At 39.4% G+C, this 15,604-nt stretch overlaps 1 protein-coding gene across 3 annotated transcripts in view; it reads right to left on the reverse strand.

The window, feature by feature from the left end:
* Positions 1-15,604, reverse strand: part of PTPRB (protein tyrosine phosphatase receptor type B) — a 126,854-nt gene that overhangs the window by 82,228 nt on the left and 29,022 nt on the right. For 2 of the 3 annotated variants that reach the window (XM_023226528.2, XM_023226527.2), the window contains one exon: positions 13,130-13,403. In XM_023226528.2, the coding sequence (XP_023082296.1) occupies positions 13,130-13,403 (274 nt within the window). Of the gene's footprint in view, positions 1-13,129; positions 13,404-13,823; positions 14,373-15,604 lie in introns of those variants that run through there. The other variant, XM_023226529.2, reaches the window with a different exon arrangement.

The following is a 15,604-nucleotide window of genomic DNA, read 5'->3' on the forward strand; positions in this document are numbered from 1 at the left end:
AAAAAAAAAAAAAAAAAAAAAAAAGAACATGGCTTGAAGACCTTGAAGACATTTGCAAATAACTGCTTATTTTACTGCAGTCCGGATTCATTTTTCTTAAAAATTTGTTATTTATGAAATAAATTGGCATTTGCTTCACTTCCAAACCTACCCTTTCACTTTCTTTAAAAAAAAAAAAACAAAACATTTAACTACTAGTTATATGAATTCCTTTTTCTACGAAAACTTTGTTGTTGTTGTTGTTGTTAAGGTAGCTCTGATCTTGAAAGTCCAAGCAATGTTATATTTTCTTTGGCTTGCAGTTTAGCAAATTTTTCAAACATTGACAAACATCCAGGTTATGCCTGGATAAATACTGAAGATCTCAACAGAAAATACAGATATTAAGAAATAATTTGAAATATACACTGAACTTCTTTCTAGGTTGTAGATTATTGGTGTGTAGTATGCATAACTTTGGGTGGTTTTTTAGATATTAGACAACCACAAAAGACACAGGTCTGATTATAAACCTAGGATAGGTTTGCTTACCAAAATGGATTCTCCCACTAGCTGGGATTCCGTATATCCCTAGACTTTTTTTTTTTTTTTTTTTTTTTTTGTTGTTGTTGTTTAGATGGAGCTTTGCTCTTGTAGCACAGGCTGGAGTGTAGTGGCACGATCTCGGCTCGCTGCAACCTCCGCTTCCTGGGTTCAAGCGATTCTCCTGCCTCAGCCTCCCTAGTAGCTGGGATTACAGGCACACGCCACTGCGTCTGGCTAATTTTTTTTTGTATTTTTAGTAGAGACAGGGTTTCACCATGTTGGTCAGGCTCGTCTCGACCTCCTGACTTCAGGTGATCTGCCTGCCTCGGCCTCCCAAAGTGCTGGGATTAGAGGCATGAGCCACCGCACCTGGCCCCCTATATCCCTAGATTTTTAACATCTCAATTTTGGGGCACTTTGGTGCTGCCGGAGCACCCAGAGTAAGTGGGAATGGGCAAATCTTGCACCCAACTGTTCATCTTATTTCTACTCTCAAAGCCAAGGATCAGTTTGAGAAGTACTGCTTTGCCTGTGTTGAATCTCCACCATTGAACTTGAATAGAATAAAAAGCATATCTGGGTTAGGAACTAAGTCAATGATATTAGTGAGCAGCCATTCTTTTGGTACAGCGGGGAGTAAAGTCTAAGAAATAAGGGGCTGCCCCTACCCTGAGTGCTGAGAGTAGAACTATTGTGAGACATCTTTAGGAGAAATTTTCAGAAATCCAACATGGTTCTTGGTCTAGAAAGTGGGATCAAGATATTGGAGACCAATATTGAAGGGTCAGGTCAGATATTACAATGGCATGACTATAGTAACTTCACCACTTCCTGGTAGACCATGTTGTGTTCACAATATAACACCAGGAATTCTAGACCTTAATTAGAAAATATAACCTTCTTATATGTCTTAAGATGATGTTCATTTGCAATTAACATATAAAAAAGAAATAAGATAGCTTTACTCTATATTCAAAAGGCAGTTAATAAACAGACAACTCATAAGACTATGTATGGCTGACCAATAGATACCACAGGCTTAATACAGCCTATGAAATCTAATGTTTCTATGTTGTATGCTATGATTTATGTAAGTACATCATACTGTAAAATTATATATGCCACATTTATAACATCAATAATTAATAATAACATAAATTTTAGCTGACAAGCAAGCTGAGGCAGCAGTAACTAAGACAAACATTAACAGAGTGCCTGAAACACAGGTGAGTTTGGAAGACAAGGTTGCATGGTTCAACCACAGCACAGCCCTTTGGTTCACCCGAAGAACATATGTTCTAGAGTTTGACAGCCTGGGCTTGAATTGGGCTCTCCTATTTGTAGCTGTGTGCTTTGGGCAATTCCTTAACTTCCCTGTGCCTCAGTTTCTTCATTTATGCAATCCTGATAATAAATACTATCTTTTTAGTAGAGTTGTTATGAAGATTAAATTGAATATTATATAAAAAGTAGTTAGAACTGCGTCTGGCATGTCGTAAGTGATCAATGTTAGCTGTTATTATTATTCCTATAATTAGGTGAAAATATTGCCACAGAAGCAGTGAAATGTAATGGCAGACAGCATGAGCTTTGGAGTCAGAATTAAATTCAAATCTCAGCTCTGACAAAGTCATGAGATTTTGGGCAGGCTATTGAACCTGTCTAAGCCTCCACTTTCCTATCTGTCTGGGGAGTATAATAATAATACTTACATTCCAAGGCAGTTTTGAGAAGTAACAAGATGTAGAGGATATAGAGGAGACTATGAGATTCTAATAGTCAGTGAAACTCAAGAACAATGCTGTCGTACCTGACTGAGATGACATACTTTTGCTGAAGTGGCATTTTAAGGACAAGGATGAGAGGGACAGCTACTTCCAGTGATAGTTCAAAAGGGATCAATACTGTCATCTACAAGTATTTTCAAGCCAGATAAAAATTTTAAAAAATAATTTTATGATCAGTAGAATCTAAACATATATAATCCACAAAATATGAGACATAGAAATAAATTTTAAGTTTGCGTGCCTAGAGGGTGAAGTTCAGAAATGCAGACTTTATCTAATCTTTCTGAGCCAGAAAACAAAACAGTCAATCCTTTGTACATCCGCTAGAACAAAGGAACAATGAGACTGGGAAGTGCCTGGGCTGCGAGAACCTGCACTGGAAACAAACACTTAAAACCCCATTTATACTGTGATAAAGCCCTTTGCTGGCAGTTGTCCACTATTGCTATGCATGCTGCAGAAACTAAATAGTTTTCAGACTCCCTTTAAATCTAAGTCCGATAAAAACTCTGATGGATTTTAAAAGTTTTCAAAATTGTATTAGGTACTTCTATCAGGGGTGCACATTTCATATAATATGTCTGTGTGTGTTATGTATGTATTAAATATATGTGTGTGTGTATATATATATATACAGAGACAGAATTTTTAATGCTACTTGAAAATTTAGCCATGTACCTATAATCTTCTGATCATAGGACAGATCATACGTAATTAGGAAATCCTACTTGACTTTATATAATGTATGCAGATGTTTAAAGGTATCAATGCACAGATGTGTGCATTGATAAGTCTCTGGTTTTTCCACTCATCACACTCATACACATAGTAACCAGTGAAGTATTACAAAATATGAGAACTAATAATAAATCAAAAATAATAAATCATAGCTTTAGTCTTGATTAATATATCAATATTTATCATTAGCCATAAATTTAAAGCACTTTGTACTTCTTGGTTCCCAACAGACCTGAAATAAGGAATGACAAATGCATAGTCAAAATGAATAACAACAGTAAGTTCTATAGTATTCATTTAAATACTTGAATAAATCTACCAGCACCAGAAAGCCCCAGAGTTCCATAAGCAGGCTTGATGTCAACACAATTTTTCTGTTCTCAAAGGAAAAGGCAAAGTATGGCAAAATTCCTGAACCAAAATGAATTCTTTTTTTCCTTTTTTTTTTTAATGTGACTTGGGAAGCCAAGTGTGGTGATGTGTGCCCTTAGTTCCGGTTACTCAGGAGGCTGAGGCAGGAGGGTTGCTTGAGTCCAAGTTTGGAGGCTGTAGTACGTCATAATAGTGCCTGTGAATAGCTACTGCACTCCAGCCTGGGCAACATAGAAAGACTCTTTTTTTTTTTTTTTTTAATGTTATTTAAAACAAGAAAGAAAGTTATATTTATAGCACAAATAATATTTGCTTCTTAATTGTTTTTGTCACAGCATGGTCATTAAAACATTAATATCTATTGATATAGAAATTTCTAGACTCTTTAGAATTAGAAATGATTGTATTTGCTATAGAAATAAATTCAACCTTATAACAAAGGGCAGCAAATCCATGGGTTGGTGCCAAAAGCTTTTCTTAAAGGCATAACAGCACTACATTACATCTGATAATTTACAACATGCTTTCTCAGTTGGAATAGGGGCTCAGAGACATTAAATGACTCACTCATGTTGTATAAGAACAGGTAGTACAGCTGAGCTTCCAATACCTGTCTCTAAATTGTGTTTTCTTTCTATCACAACTTAGCTGTCCTGGTGTGGGAAATGATGTCATGAATTGCATATTCAGTGTAATGACAAAAAATAAAAATTAATGTCTATGGAAAATGATAGGCATATTTACAGAATTTTTCAGAAGGTGATTTGCTATTGTAGCATAGTCAAAATTAATAACAACAGTAATGACAGTTCGATCTAATTCTGTGATCATGAAAGTTCCTTTTTTGAAAATAATATTTTTCTTGCCCGTTGCCTTTTTTCCTTATTTATTGCCTTTACCTGGAGTCTCTTCATTTTGTGCTAGATTACTTCGAGAGTCTTCTAAGTGTCTTCCTTATTTTCTTTTGAGACAGGGCCTTGCTCTGTCACCCAGGCTGGAGTCCAGTGACGTGATCATGGCTCACTGCAGCCTCAGTCTCCTGGGATCAAGTGATTATCCCACCTCAGCCTCCCAAGTAGCTGGGACCACAGGTGCACACCACCATGCCCAACTAATTTTTGTATTTTTGTATTTTTTTTGAGACAGAATCTAGCTTTGTTGCCGAGGCTGGAGTGCAGTGGCACAATCTCGGCTCACTGCAACTTCCGCCTCCTGGGTTCAAGTGATTGTCCTGCCTCAGCCTCCCAAGTAGCTGGAATTATAGGCGCCCACCACTATGCCCAGCTAATTTATATATTTTTAGTAGAGACGGGGTTTCATTGTGTTGGCCAGTCTGGTCTTGAACTCCTGACCTCGTGATCCGCCAGCCTCGGCCTTCCAAAATGCTGGGATTACAAGCATAAGTCAGCACACCTAGCCTAGTTTTTGTATTATTTTGTAAAGATAGGGTTTCACCATGTTGCCCCAGCTGGTCTCAAACTCCTGAGCTCACATGATTCTCCCACCTTAACCTCCCAACGTGCTGGGTGGGATTGCATGCGTGAGCCACCACGCCCAGCCTCTTCCTTATTTTCTGTCTTTCCTCCATGATTGCCAAATAATCTCTTCGTACATCTGCCCCATCCATCATCCTCATTCCCCTTGAAGCATCAAAAATTTTTCCTGAATTTCTATTTCAGGATAAAGTCTAAGTTTCTTCCTAGGCACTCGAGTTCTTCTCAAACTGGATTTTATCCCTGCCTCCCCACCAAGGAACAGCATCTTTACAGAAAATGGGATACCAATCTAGTTACAAGGAGAGTGGTTAGGAAACCTGATTGGAACTGCATTTATGTAGCATTTTACATAAAATGGAGTAAACATCCACTATTCATATGAAATAATTGGAGGATTACTTGTAAAAATCAGGGTGGGGATGGGGCAAAAAACCAAACCATCCTTTGGTGCAGGTTTTTGAAAATGAGAAGAAAAACAAAATAGAAAAGAATTGTGCACAACTCCAGTTACTTAAATACATTTCTAGAGAGGTAATTTCTTTTTCTTTGTTATTGTTGCTGTTTGACAATAGTCAGTTTTCTGGCTTAAAGATGATGCCTTATATTATGCTAATACATCAGGTTGCTGTGCATTTAATGTAACATCTGTATACACTAGATCTAACATGAGAAGCTCACTTTTAGTGAATATTAGAGAACCATGTCAGCACTGAGGGCACCCAGACAACTTAACGAGACTAATGCACCCTCATCCCCATGATATTCTTCAGTAGTTTCAGCCCAATTCTTTAATATCAATAACTGAGGCTTTTTCAGTATTATCTAAAATGCTATATACATGCAATATACAGAGAAGTCCCCTGGCCCCCTCTTCTAATCAGATTGCTGTCCAAAAGCCTTCTTGTGTATAAATTCATGAGCTGTCACTTGATATGTACTTCCAAACCTGGACAGGTAGGTATTAAGGCATTATTTTTAACATTAGGTGTGATAATTATATTGTGGTTATCACCCAGAGATGTAGACTGAAATATTTACAAATGAAATGAAATAATCAGGACTTGGATTGTATCAAAATGATGCGCAGCGGGGGAGAGGTGGGGATATAGATGAAACAAGGTTGGTCATAAATTGGTAATTATTGAAGGGAGGTGATGAGTACATGGTAGTTCATTACACTATCTTTTTTACCTTTTTAGGTACTGAGTTTTTCCATATAAAAGGAAGAAAACACAGTATCAAAAACAAAAATCCCTGCAAACCTAGATATATACCTACTGTGTTCATTTTAGTTTCATATTATATGTTTAGGGGTATATATGCATCTTAATTTATATACATTCATACATATAGAATAGGGTTTGTTTCTCCTACAAAGTCAGAAAAGTATAATATTATCTTTTGTTCCCAGGGGGATTCCAGCAAACTGGCATCTAGGAATGGAAGGCAAACATTTGTTTTTTGTTTGTTTTTTCATTCTGTCCAGACAAATTCGATTTTATTTCTTCCTAGCTAATGTGTAAAATGCCATGCATTCCAACAGAAGTCAGATTAATAGAGAAATATTTCTAGGCACATAAAGGAAGACCAATTTCAGAGAACTGGGCAGGTTCATTCCATATAGGTAGCTCAGTTTGACCTTAAAATTCCTGAAATAAATGGACTGTAAATAGCTGATTGCAAAATACTGAAGTCATCACCAAAAGTTCAACACAATCAAAGATCAATAGTGACTCACAATTGTTTCACACTAAAACATATTTAACCATTATTCCATTTTTGTGTAGGCTAAGTATATATATATTTAAAAGATTTTATTAGGTATTTGGTCCTCTTTAAAAGTTGACTTGAAAAATAATAAAATAACACGTGGTAATTTGAAAAAACTAATGCCAACTTACAAATAATATCCTTTTTGCAGAGTAGTGGAAAGAATACTGGAGTTGGAGCCAGTAAACAAGAGTTCAAGTTCTGCCTCTATGGTATGTTAGCTGTGTGAATTTGTAAACATTGTCAGTTAATTCTTATGAAGACCAATCTCATCTCCAACCTGGAAGTAATAATAGTAAACTCACTGCATACTTCATATGTGACAAAAACTTTTCTAGATTTTATGTTTGAACCAATGAAAACTTCATAACAACCCCATGAATTATTATTATTATACAATCCCCATTTTGTAGGTTTGGAAACAGACCTGGAAGTGTTAAGTCACTTGACCAAAATAACATGGCTAGTAAGCGGTAGAGGCAGTCTGCCTTCAAAACTCAACTCTTAGTCTCTATGCAACCTACCCTTTCACTATACGCCCTCCACAGGGTTGCCATGAGAATAAAATTAAGCTATAGATGGTCAGTATAATATGTATTTTATACAGTTACCAATTAAACATAATATGTGGCAGTCTTTTATATGCTATAAAAGCACAAAGCAGGCTGGGCACAGAGGATCAAAACCAGCCTGAGCAACATAGGGAGACCCCTTCTCTACAAATTATTTTAAAAAACTAGCTGGGCGTGGTGTTGGGTGCCTGTAATCCCAGCTACTCAGGAGGCTGCAGCAGGAGGATTGCTTAACCCCAGGAGGCCAAGGCTGCAGTGAGCTGTGATTGTGCCACTGCACTCCAGCCTGGGCAACACAGCAAGATCCTGTCTGAAAAAAATTGAAAAAATAAAATAAATTTTTAAAGAAGCACAAAACAAATATGAGAGTACTCCTCTCTTCCCGGGAAAGATAAATACTCCTAGGCATTATAGATTTGATCATACATTAAGAAGAATCGTATCAAAATCTTAACACCAACAAATAATAGAAAAATTATGTCAATAGTTCTTGAACTTGTGTGCATCGAATCACTGTGATATTTGTTTAAAATGCAGATTCCGGCCGGGCGCGGTGGCTCAAGCCTGTAATCCCAGTACTTTGGGAGGCCGAGACGGGAGGATCACGAGGTCAGGAGATCGAGACCATCCTGGCTAACATGGTGAAACCCCGTCTCTACTAAAAAATACAAAAAACTAGCCGGGCGAGGTGGTGGGCGCCTGTAGTCCCAGCGACTTGGGAGGCTGAGGCAGGAGAATGGCATAAACCCGGGAGGCAGAGCTTGCAGTGAGCTGAGATCCGGCCACTGCACTCCAGCCCAGGCAACAGAGCAAGACTCTGTCTCAAAAAAAATAAAAATAAAAATAAAAAATAAAATAAAATAAAATAAAATGCAGATTCCCTCAGCTCTATTCCTTCTAAATTCTAATTCTTTCCAAGTGGGGTAGAAACCAAAAATATGTTTTCATTACCAGCTCTGCAAGATATTTCAATGCCGGTAACCTACAGATATTATTAAGAAATGATGGCTTATGTTTAAAACTATAAAAGTATTAGGGGATGAATTGTGTCCCCACCAAATTCATATGTTGAAATCCTAAACCCCAGTACCTCAGCATGTGACCGTATGTGGAGATACGGCCTTTAAAGAGGTGATTAAGTTAAAATGGGGCCATTAGAGTGGGCCCTAAGCCAATATGACTGGTGTCCTTGTGAGAAGACATTAACAGACAGACAACAGAAACAGAGGGACCACTATGTGAGGACATGCAAGAAGGTGCCATCTGCAAGCCAAGGAGAGGCCTCAGAAGAAACTAAACCTGCAGACACCTTTGCCTTGGACTTCTAGCCTCCAAGATTGTGAGAAAATAAATTTCTGTTGTTTAAGCCATGCAGAGTCTGCGATATTTTGTTAAGGCACTCCTAATAAACCAATACAATAAGCAACATTTCAAAGTGGAAATAATAGTTGATATCGTGATTCAACAATTAAAGTTCCTAAAATGTTTTTTATTAAAGACAAATAAGTTAGTCATATTAAAATAATTAAAATCATCTGAGAGGTTTTGTTTTTTATTTTTCTAGGCTGATTATTAATAAGTAGCTGAAACTGACTTAACAAGAGGGAAAATGCTGTTAAAATATTATTTCTACAGGTAAAGTTATCTACCACTACACCTCTTCCCTGGGCTCTGTAATTTACCCATAATCCAATGAGAACAGACCATATTTTTAGTATACGTACATTCTCTCACTAAAATATTAATTTCATTCATTCACATCTACATACTTATCTGTATCTATATATTGGTCTATCTATCTATCTATCTATCTATCTATCTATCTATCTATCTATCTATATCTTCTACTCATCATCCATGCCCAGATCCACCATTCATCCATCTTTCCATTCATCCATCTATCCATCCATTTAATCAGTATTTAAGGAACACCTACTATGGATTAGATGCCATTTAAGTACTGAAAACCTACTTCTTATTGCCAGACAAATAAATGCTCCCTAAAATTTTTAAATGAAAACCGCAAAGTAGAAGTCACAAATTCAAATGTCTTTAGAATGCATTCAGGTAAGGAAATAAATGAACTGGTATTCCAGTGAATTGATGTCCAAAAGGAGAAGCCACAAGTCAGCTCTAGGGAGTTTCAGGCACAGTTTTGCCAAATCTTCCAAAATTTTAAGAGAATCCATACATTTGGGTTTTAATGTGAATTTTCAATTTTTAATGCTGGTGAAATAATCTGCATGTTTTCGCAAACACTACGTGAGCCAAACACAACACAGCTATTATTTAGACACCTAGATATCTCTAGAGGCCGCCAGTTTGCAACCTCTGCTCTAGACTCTGAGTACAGTCTTCAAAAGTGCCAAGTTTAAGAAGAGCTCTACAAGAAGTAAAAAAAAAAAAAAAAAAAAAAGCCAACTTATTTCATATCTGGTATGTTCATTATCTGATTTCTGGTGAGTTCACACTAAATAATTTGGCTTTCAAAGGATATTCTTGCTGCATTGACCATTTAATGACCAAATAAACCTGAGAATTACCAAATATCTTGTCATCTATGGTTATAAAAGCATGGCATACATGAGGCAGACTAAAGTCCTCATGCAGAAAAGATGAGATAAAACTCTGTTGCCACTTTCATCATAACCATCTCTCACCTCTGCACGAGACAACAAGGTCAGGAACCACTTTTTGTTAGTCATCTTTATAAGCTTACTAATCACTACCTGCCATAGTTCCCTGCAGTATTATGTTTGATACATGTGCACTGAACTGGGTTTAAATCTATTATGTTCTTCGATTCTGATTTTAAATCTGGAATGGAAAATGACTATTGCTAAAATATTGCCCATTTAATTAAATTTTGTTTATTCTTGGCCAGACGCGGTGGCTCACACCTGTAATCCCAGCACTTTGAGAGGCTGAGGCAGGCGGATCACGAGGTCAAGAGATCAAGACCATCCTGGCTAACACGGTGAAACTCCGTCTCTACTAAAAATACAAAAAATGAGCCGGGCGTGGTAGCGTGTGCCTGTAGTCCCAGCTGCTGGGGAGGCTGAGGCAGGAGAATGGCGTGAACCTGGGGGCCGGAGCTTGCAGTGAGCCGAGATCGCGCCACTGCACTCCAGCCTGGGCGACAGAGTGAGACCCCATCTCAAAAAAAAAAAAAAAAAAAAATTTATCTTTAAGGTCATGTCTACATGGCTTGAAAATAATGAGCTATTTTAGACAGTTTTTCAGGAAAAATAATCAGGCAAGTCACAATTGGAATGATATAGAGATCATTTAAGCAGCTACTATACCTCTATCCAAATCATGTCATGCTCTCATTCTATTTTGTTTTAGACTGAGAAGACAGGCACAATAGAATAAAGAAAGCACAGATATTTTCAATGACTTTTTTGTTTGAAGTTTGTCTGAGTCTGAATATTATACTAGTTGGCATTGCTTTAATAACAGTAAAATATGATTTATACATCTCATCTCTACAGCTCAGCAATCAACATAGGGGAATACTACTACTTTGTATTAACTAAGTGAACAATTCACATATGTCCTTAAAATGTAGAAAGAACTACTGACAAATAAATAACAACCAACTAAAAAATTCCTCCTTGAAACAATTTTTAAAATATCTTAATTAAAAAAGTAATTTTAATCTAAACAACCATCATACAAATAAGTGTGGGAAATTTATCATTATGCAAATACCACCTGCAACTTTCATGCTTCACATTTATCACAAAGCTCATAATATCTGTAGACAAGTAAAGTGTGTCTCTTTAAGAAAAATGGTGAGAACCCCGAGTGCTAGCACATTGTGGATGCTAATGAAGTCTTGTTTTACTCAACATGGTCAATAAAATGCAAGTATTTCTTACATTTCAGAAATGCCTCTGGACTTGAAACACTTACTTGCATAATTAAACTCAAAGCCTATTCTAACTAGTAACGCCCACAGTGAGTCCTTTTCCATTACTGGTTTTCCAAAAAGTAAATCCTCTGGTTTAAACAACCATATTCTGGCTTCTTAAAGGTCTTAATCTTTTCTCCAACAAACTTCTGAAAGCTCAGCCTGCTTTTACAAATTGCTCTGCTCCACTGAACACATACACTAGTTGGCCAGAGGCCTTTTCAAATGTAATTAACACATCTGTAAGTTCTACGTTATGTATTTCACAGTATTAGCAATATGAGTATTTATAAGAACTATCCTGTAATATTAAGAAACCAACAACATTTGGACTAAAAACCCAGCCTTTCAACTTTTGTAAAATGTTCTAATTATGTGGTCTGTTTCAGGCTCTCCGATTTCATATTAGAAACCACCAGATTCATTTTTCTTTTCTTTCTTTCTTTTTTTTTTTTAGACAGAGTATCCTCTGTTGCCCAGGCTGGAGTGCAGTGGAACATCTGGCCTCTCTGCCTCCCAGGTTCAAGCAATTCTCTGCCTCAGCCTCCCAAGTAGCTGGGATTACAGGCCCCTGCCACCATGCCCGGCTAATTTATTTATTTGTTTTATTTTTAGTAGAGACGCAGTTTTGCTATGTTGGCCAGGGTGGTCTTGAACTCCTGACCTCAAGATCCACCTGCCTTGGCCTCCCAAAGTGCTGCGATTACAGGCATGAGCCACTGTGCCTGGTCAGCGAAACCACCAGATTCTTAACAAGTGATTTTTCTTTTCAACTTAAGTTGCTGCAAATCTCAGATATTATCCAAAAGTTTCATCTGAAGTAAGTTAAGTGATGTAATGGGGCACTTTGATTTTTTTCTTTGAAAAAATAAGATAATTAATATCTAGCTGACTTACTACATGAGCCCAGTTAAATTCTCCGAAACTCCTGCACCTGGCTTTAGAGCTGAAACTTCTAACACCTCTTTAAAGAACTGCAGCAAAAGAAATGATCCTGTTTCAGGTTGAAATGTGAAAGAATAGTAAGGGCAACACATTTCTAAATTTGACTTTTAAATTTTTAACTTAAATTTGAATTTCTGGATGAAAGCAAATATTCACTGTTGCAACAAATAGAGATAATGGAGACTAATGAAGTCAGAAAACATGAAAATTGTTAAAGAATTTAGAGCACGTCTGAGGGTAGCTCTGAGGATTAAATGAGGTAATGGACATGACAGTCCATACCTAAGTGTCGAGCACTTGGTAAGAACTTGAACTTGAATGACCCAGTCTAACACTCCCATTTTACAGATAAGAAAACTGAGGCAAGAAAGGCAAACTCTGAACATATCCACATGGAGGGATTCAGCAAAAGTGTAAGGAAAATAATTGCTGTAAAGTAATCAAAGGACATTCTCTGATACTATGCTGTTTGGGTTATTACTCAAGAGATACAAAACAATTTTCATATCCTCATTTCATGAGACTTTTCTAATTTTCCCTGATGAATGGCTCCATTCTATTCCTGCAGATTTTATGCACAGTTCTAAAAATAAAACTAAGTTGAGGAAAGGCATATCCCTAAAATTGTACTTTTATTATTTATTCTAAAAACATTTACTGAAAATTATTCCACGGTTTGACAATTTAATGCAATGGAAGCGTAAACCACATCACTTTAACAGATTCCCTCCGCAGCCCCAAGTTTCTCTTTGCTGACCACCCCGCACCCCACCCCGACCCTTTCAGTGGCTAGTTAGCTGTTTTCAGCACTAAGGGAGTCTCTGAAAGTCCACCAAGCTGCTTCTGGCTAGATCTGAGGAAACCAGACATTTCTGTCAATATTTATCTTCACAGGTATTTTTTACCTTCATTTTTTGTATCCCTGGAACTCAAATGAAACACCAGCTTGAAAAGGCAGGGCCCAACCCCGAGTAGCTTGGCCATCCAATTGCACCTGTCATCCTTTACCTGTTTGTAAGACCACAGTTCTCTCTTCTCCATCCAGAGAAACAATCCTGAAGCTATAGATGGTTCCTGCTTGTAAATCTTGAAGGTTACATCCATATGTGGTGTTGTCTAACCGAAAGGGAGGGCACGACGCGGCCCCCAGGGTATCACTGCTATAGGTGAGGTTAAAGTTACAGGGTGAGCCCAAAATTCTCCACTGGATAGACACGGAATGGCTGGAGGCCTTGGACTCTGCCAGGGTGAAGTTACATCTCTCTGGCTCCGCCAGTCCAGTCTGCAAAGGAATCAGACACAACAGTTTAAGTCCAAGGTCTGGACTGCCCAGGGACGTGTCCACAGCAAGAGCCTCAAGCTGCCCTTTCCCTTCTACTTATCCTTTGTCCCTAGCCTCAGCTAGTCCCTTTGCCCTCCGGCCAGAGAAAAGGCTTGCGGGGGAGGTGGATGGCAACTTTCTCCCTAGCTGCTGTCCCTTGAGAGCAGCTGGAGAGAGAAGGTGGCTTTTTGCTTTGACAGCAGGATAAGCTGTCATTCTGGGTTGGGGGCTCACCAGAGGATCATTCTTCCCAAGGCAGAAGAAGAAATTTTGCCACCTCCCACTCCAAAACACAACCTGATAGACGAGAAAGTGGAGTGGGAATTTGATTTTCGGCGGGGAGGAGGCGCATCAGCTCTGACCCCTTCTAGGGCCACTCACCTGCAGCAGGCTCAGTGCGATCCACAAGGCCAACCCGGCTCCATGGCTCAGCATTGCGCTCAGTAGTTAAGATCCAGACGAGACCGAGGGGGTTGGACGTGGGGCGGCCCCGAGGGCTGGGGCTGGGGGTCACCTGTTGCGCGCGCTCAGCGCGCCCCGCGGGCGCAGAGCGCTTCCCTGGGGCCTGGCGACGTGCAGGGGCCACTGCGGCCACCGCTGCTGCTGCTGCTGCTCCTGCCGCCCCGGGCGGGCTGCGGACGCGAGAGGCAGCGGGGACAGGCAGCAAGCCGCCCTTCCCACGCTGCCATTCTGACCCGCGCTGCCTCGCCCCAGCCCCGTCCGCTGACTTCCGCAATCAAAAGGCAATTTCCTCGTCTCCCGGCAAAGGAACAATGCGCCGGCGAGGGAGGGAGCCCCGAGGAGCCAATGCCTGAGGCTGCCAAGGGGCCCGATGAGGGCCAAGCTGCCCCCGCTGCCCCGCGCCGCTACCTTCCCGCCCAGGGGTCCGGTCCGGCTCTGCCGGGCTCTGCCTCCTCCTACTCCTGGACTCTCCCTTTTCCCCACTCTGTGGTCCTCGACCCAGTCGCCTTAGCCACAATTAGTGCTTGCTGCCTCTCACTTTCCAGGCCCCCACCCCCGCCCCCTTCCTCCCTCCACACCCAGCGTCTCCCCCTCCCTATCTTCCTTCCTATCTTCCTCATCTGCTTTCTCCAGGACCGCTTTTCCCAGGATTAAACTTGACCGCAGCATATTTCCCCAGGTCGCCTGCACTCTTTCCTGAAGCCTTTTATTAGAGTGCTTTTGCCCTTTTCACTTCAAAGCATTCATTTGTCCCGGTGGCATCCCCTGACACTAGCAAAGAGAAAAAGACCCCAAAAGGATTGTCAGCTTGACCATTCTTTTCTCCCAATCACTTTCCCTTTTCTCTTGGATAGGTTTGTATCCTCCCTAAATCTTATGGAAATAGTGCTAACGACAAATATAATCATTACCAAATGTTCAACCCATAGTGAACAGTTTTATCATCTAGTAGTTAAAGCCGTTTCATCCCTAATTGTCCAACCAAAAGAAGAAAGCCATGTAAACTCTCATTTGTGAAAACTACTGTGGATAGTCAGCTCTCCACAAGTTAAAAAAAAAAAAAGGCATTTATTCATTGTTCAGCACTAACTGTATGCCCCTTAGCAACTGCTTCAGTACCCAAACGTGTATCTGAAAACTGATTTCAGAAAAGTTCCCAATAACTAAAGAACGAAAATATTTAATTGTACATAAGTGATAACGGCAAAATATTGCAACAAGTTTTATGATTTTTGATTGCTTTTTTGGAGCACCATCCCTAACAACTGCCAGAAGAAATGAGATTCCACATTCTAATTTTTAAATCAGTGGGAAGGATGGCACATTCCTTTCTTTTTCGAATAGGCTATACATAAAGCTATGTGATTGTCTACTGTATCTATTGTGTCTACTTTGAGGAAAGTTAAAACAAGAAAAAAAGAAAAAAGTGAAAATTGTTTGAATTCTATTTATTTATTTACTTTTGAGTCAGAGTCTTACACTGTCACCCTGGTTGGAGTGCAGTGGCGCGATTTCAGCTCACTGCAACCTCTGCCTCCTGGGTTCAAGCAATTCTTGAACCTCAGCCTCCCGTGTAGCTGGGTTTACAGGTGTGTGCCACCACACCTAGCTTTTTTTTTTTTTTTTGTATTTTTAATAGCAACAGGGTTTCACCATGTTGACCAGGCTGGCCTCGAACTCCTGACCTCAAGTGATCAACC

This window comes from Piliocolobus tephrosceles, chromosome 10, assembly GCF_002776525.5.
Source record: "Piliocolobus tephrosceles isolate RC106 chromosome 10, ASM277652v3, whole genome shotgun sequence".
Classification (NCBI taxonomy): Eukaryota; Metazoa; Chordata; class Mammalia; order Primates; family Cercopithecidae; genus Piliocolobus; species Piliocolobus tephrosceles.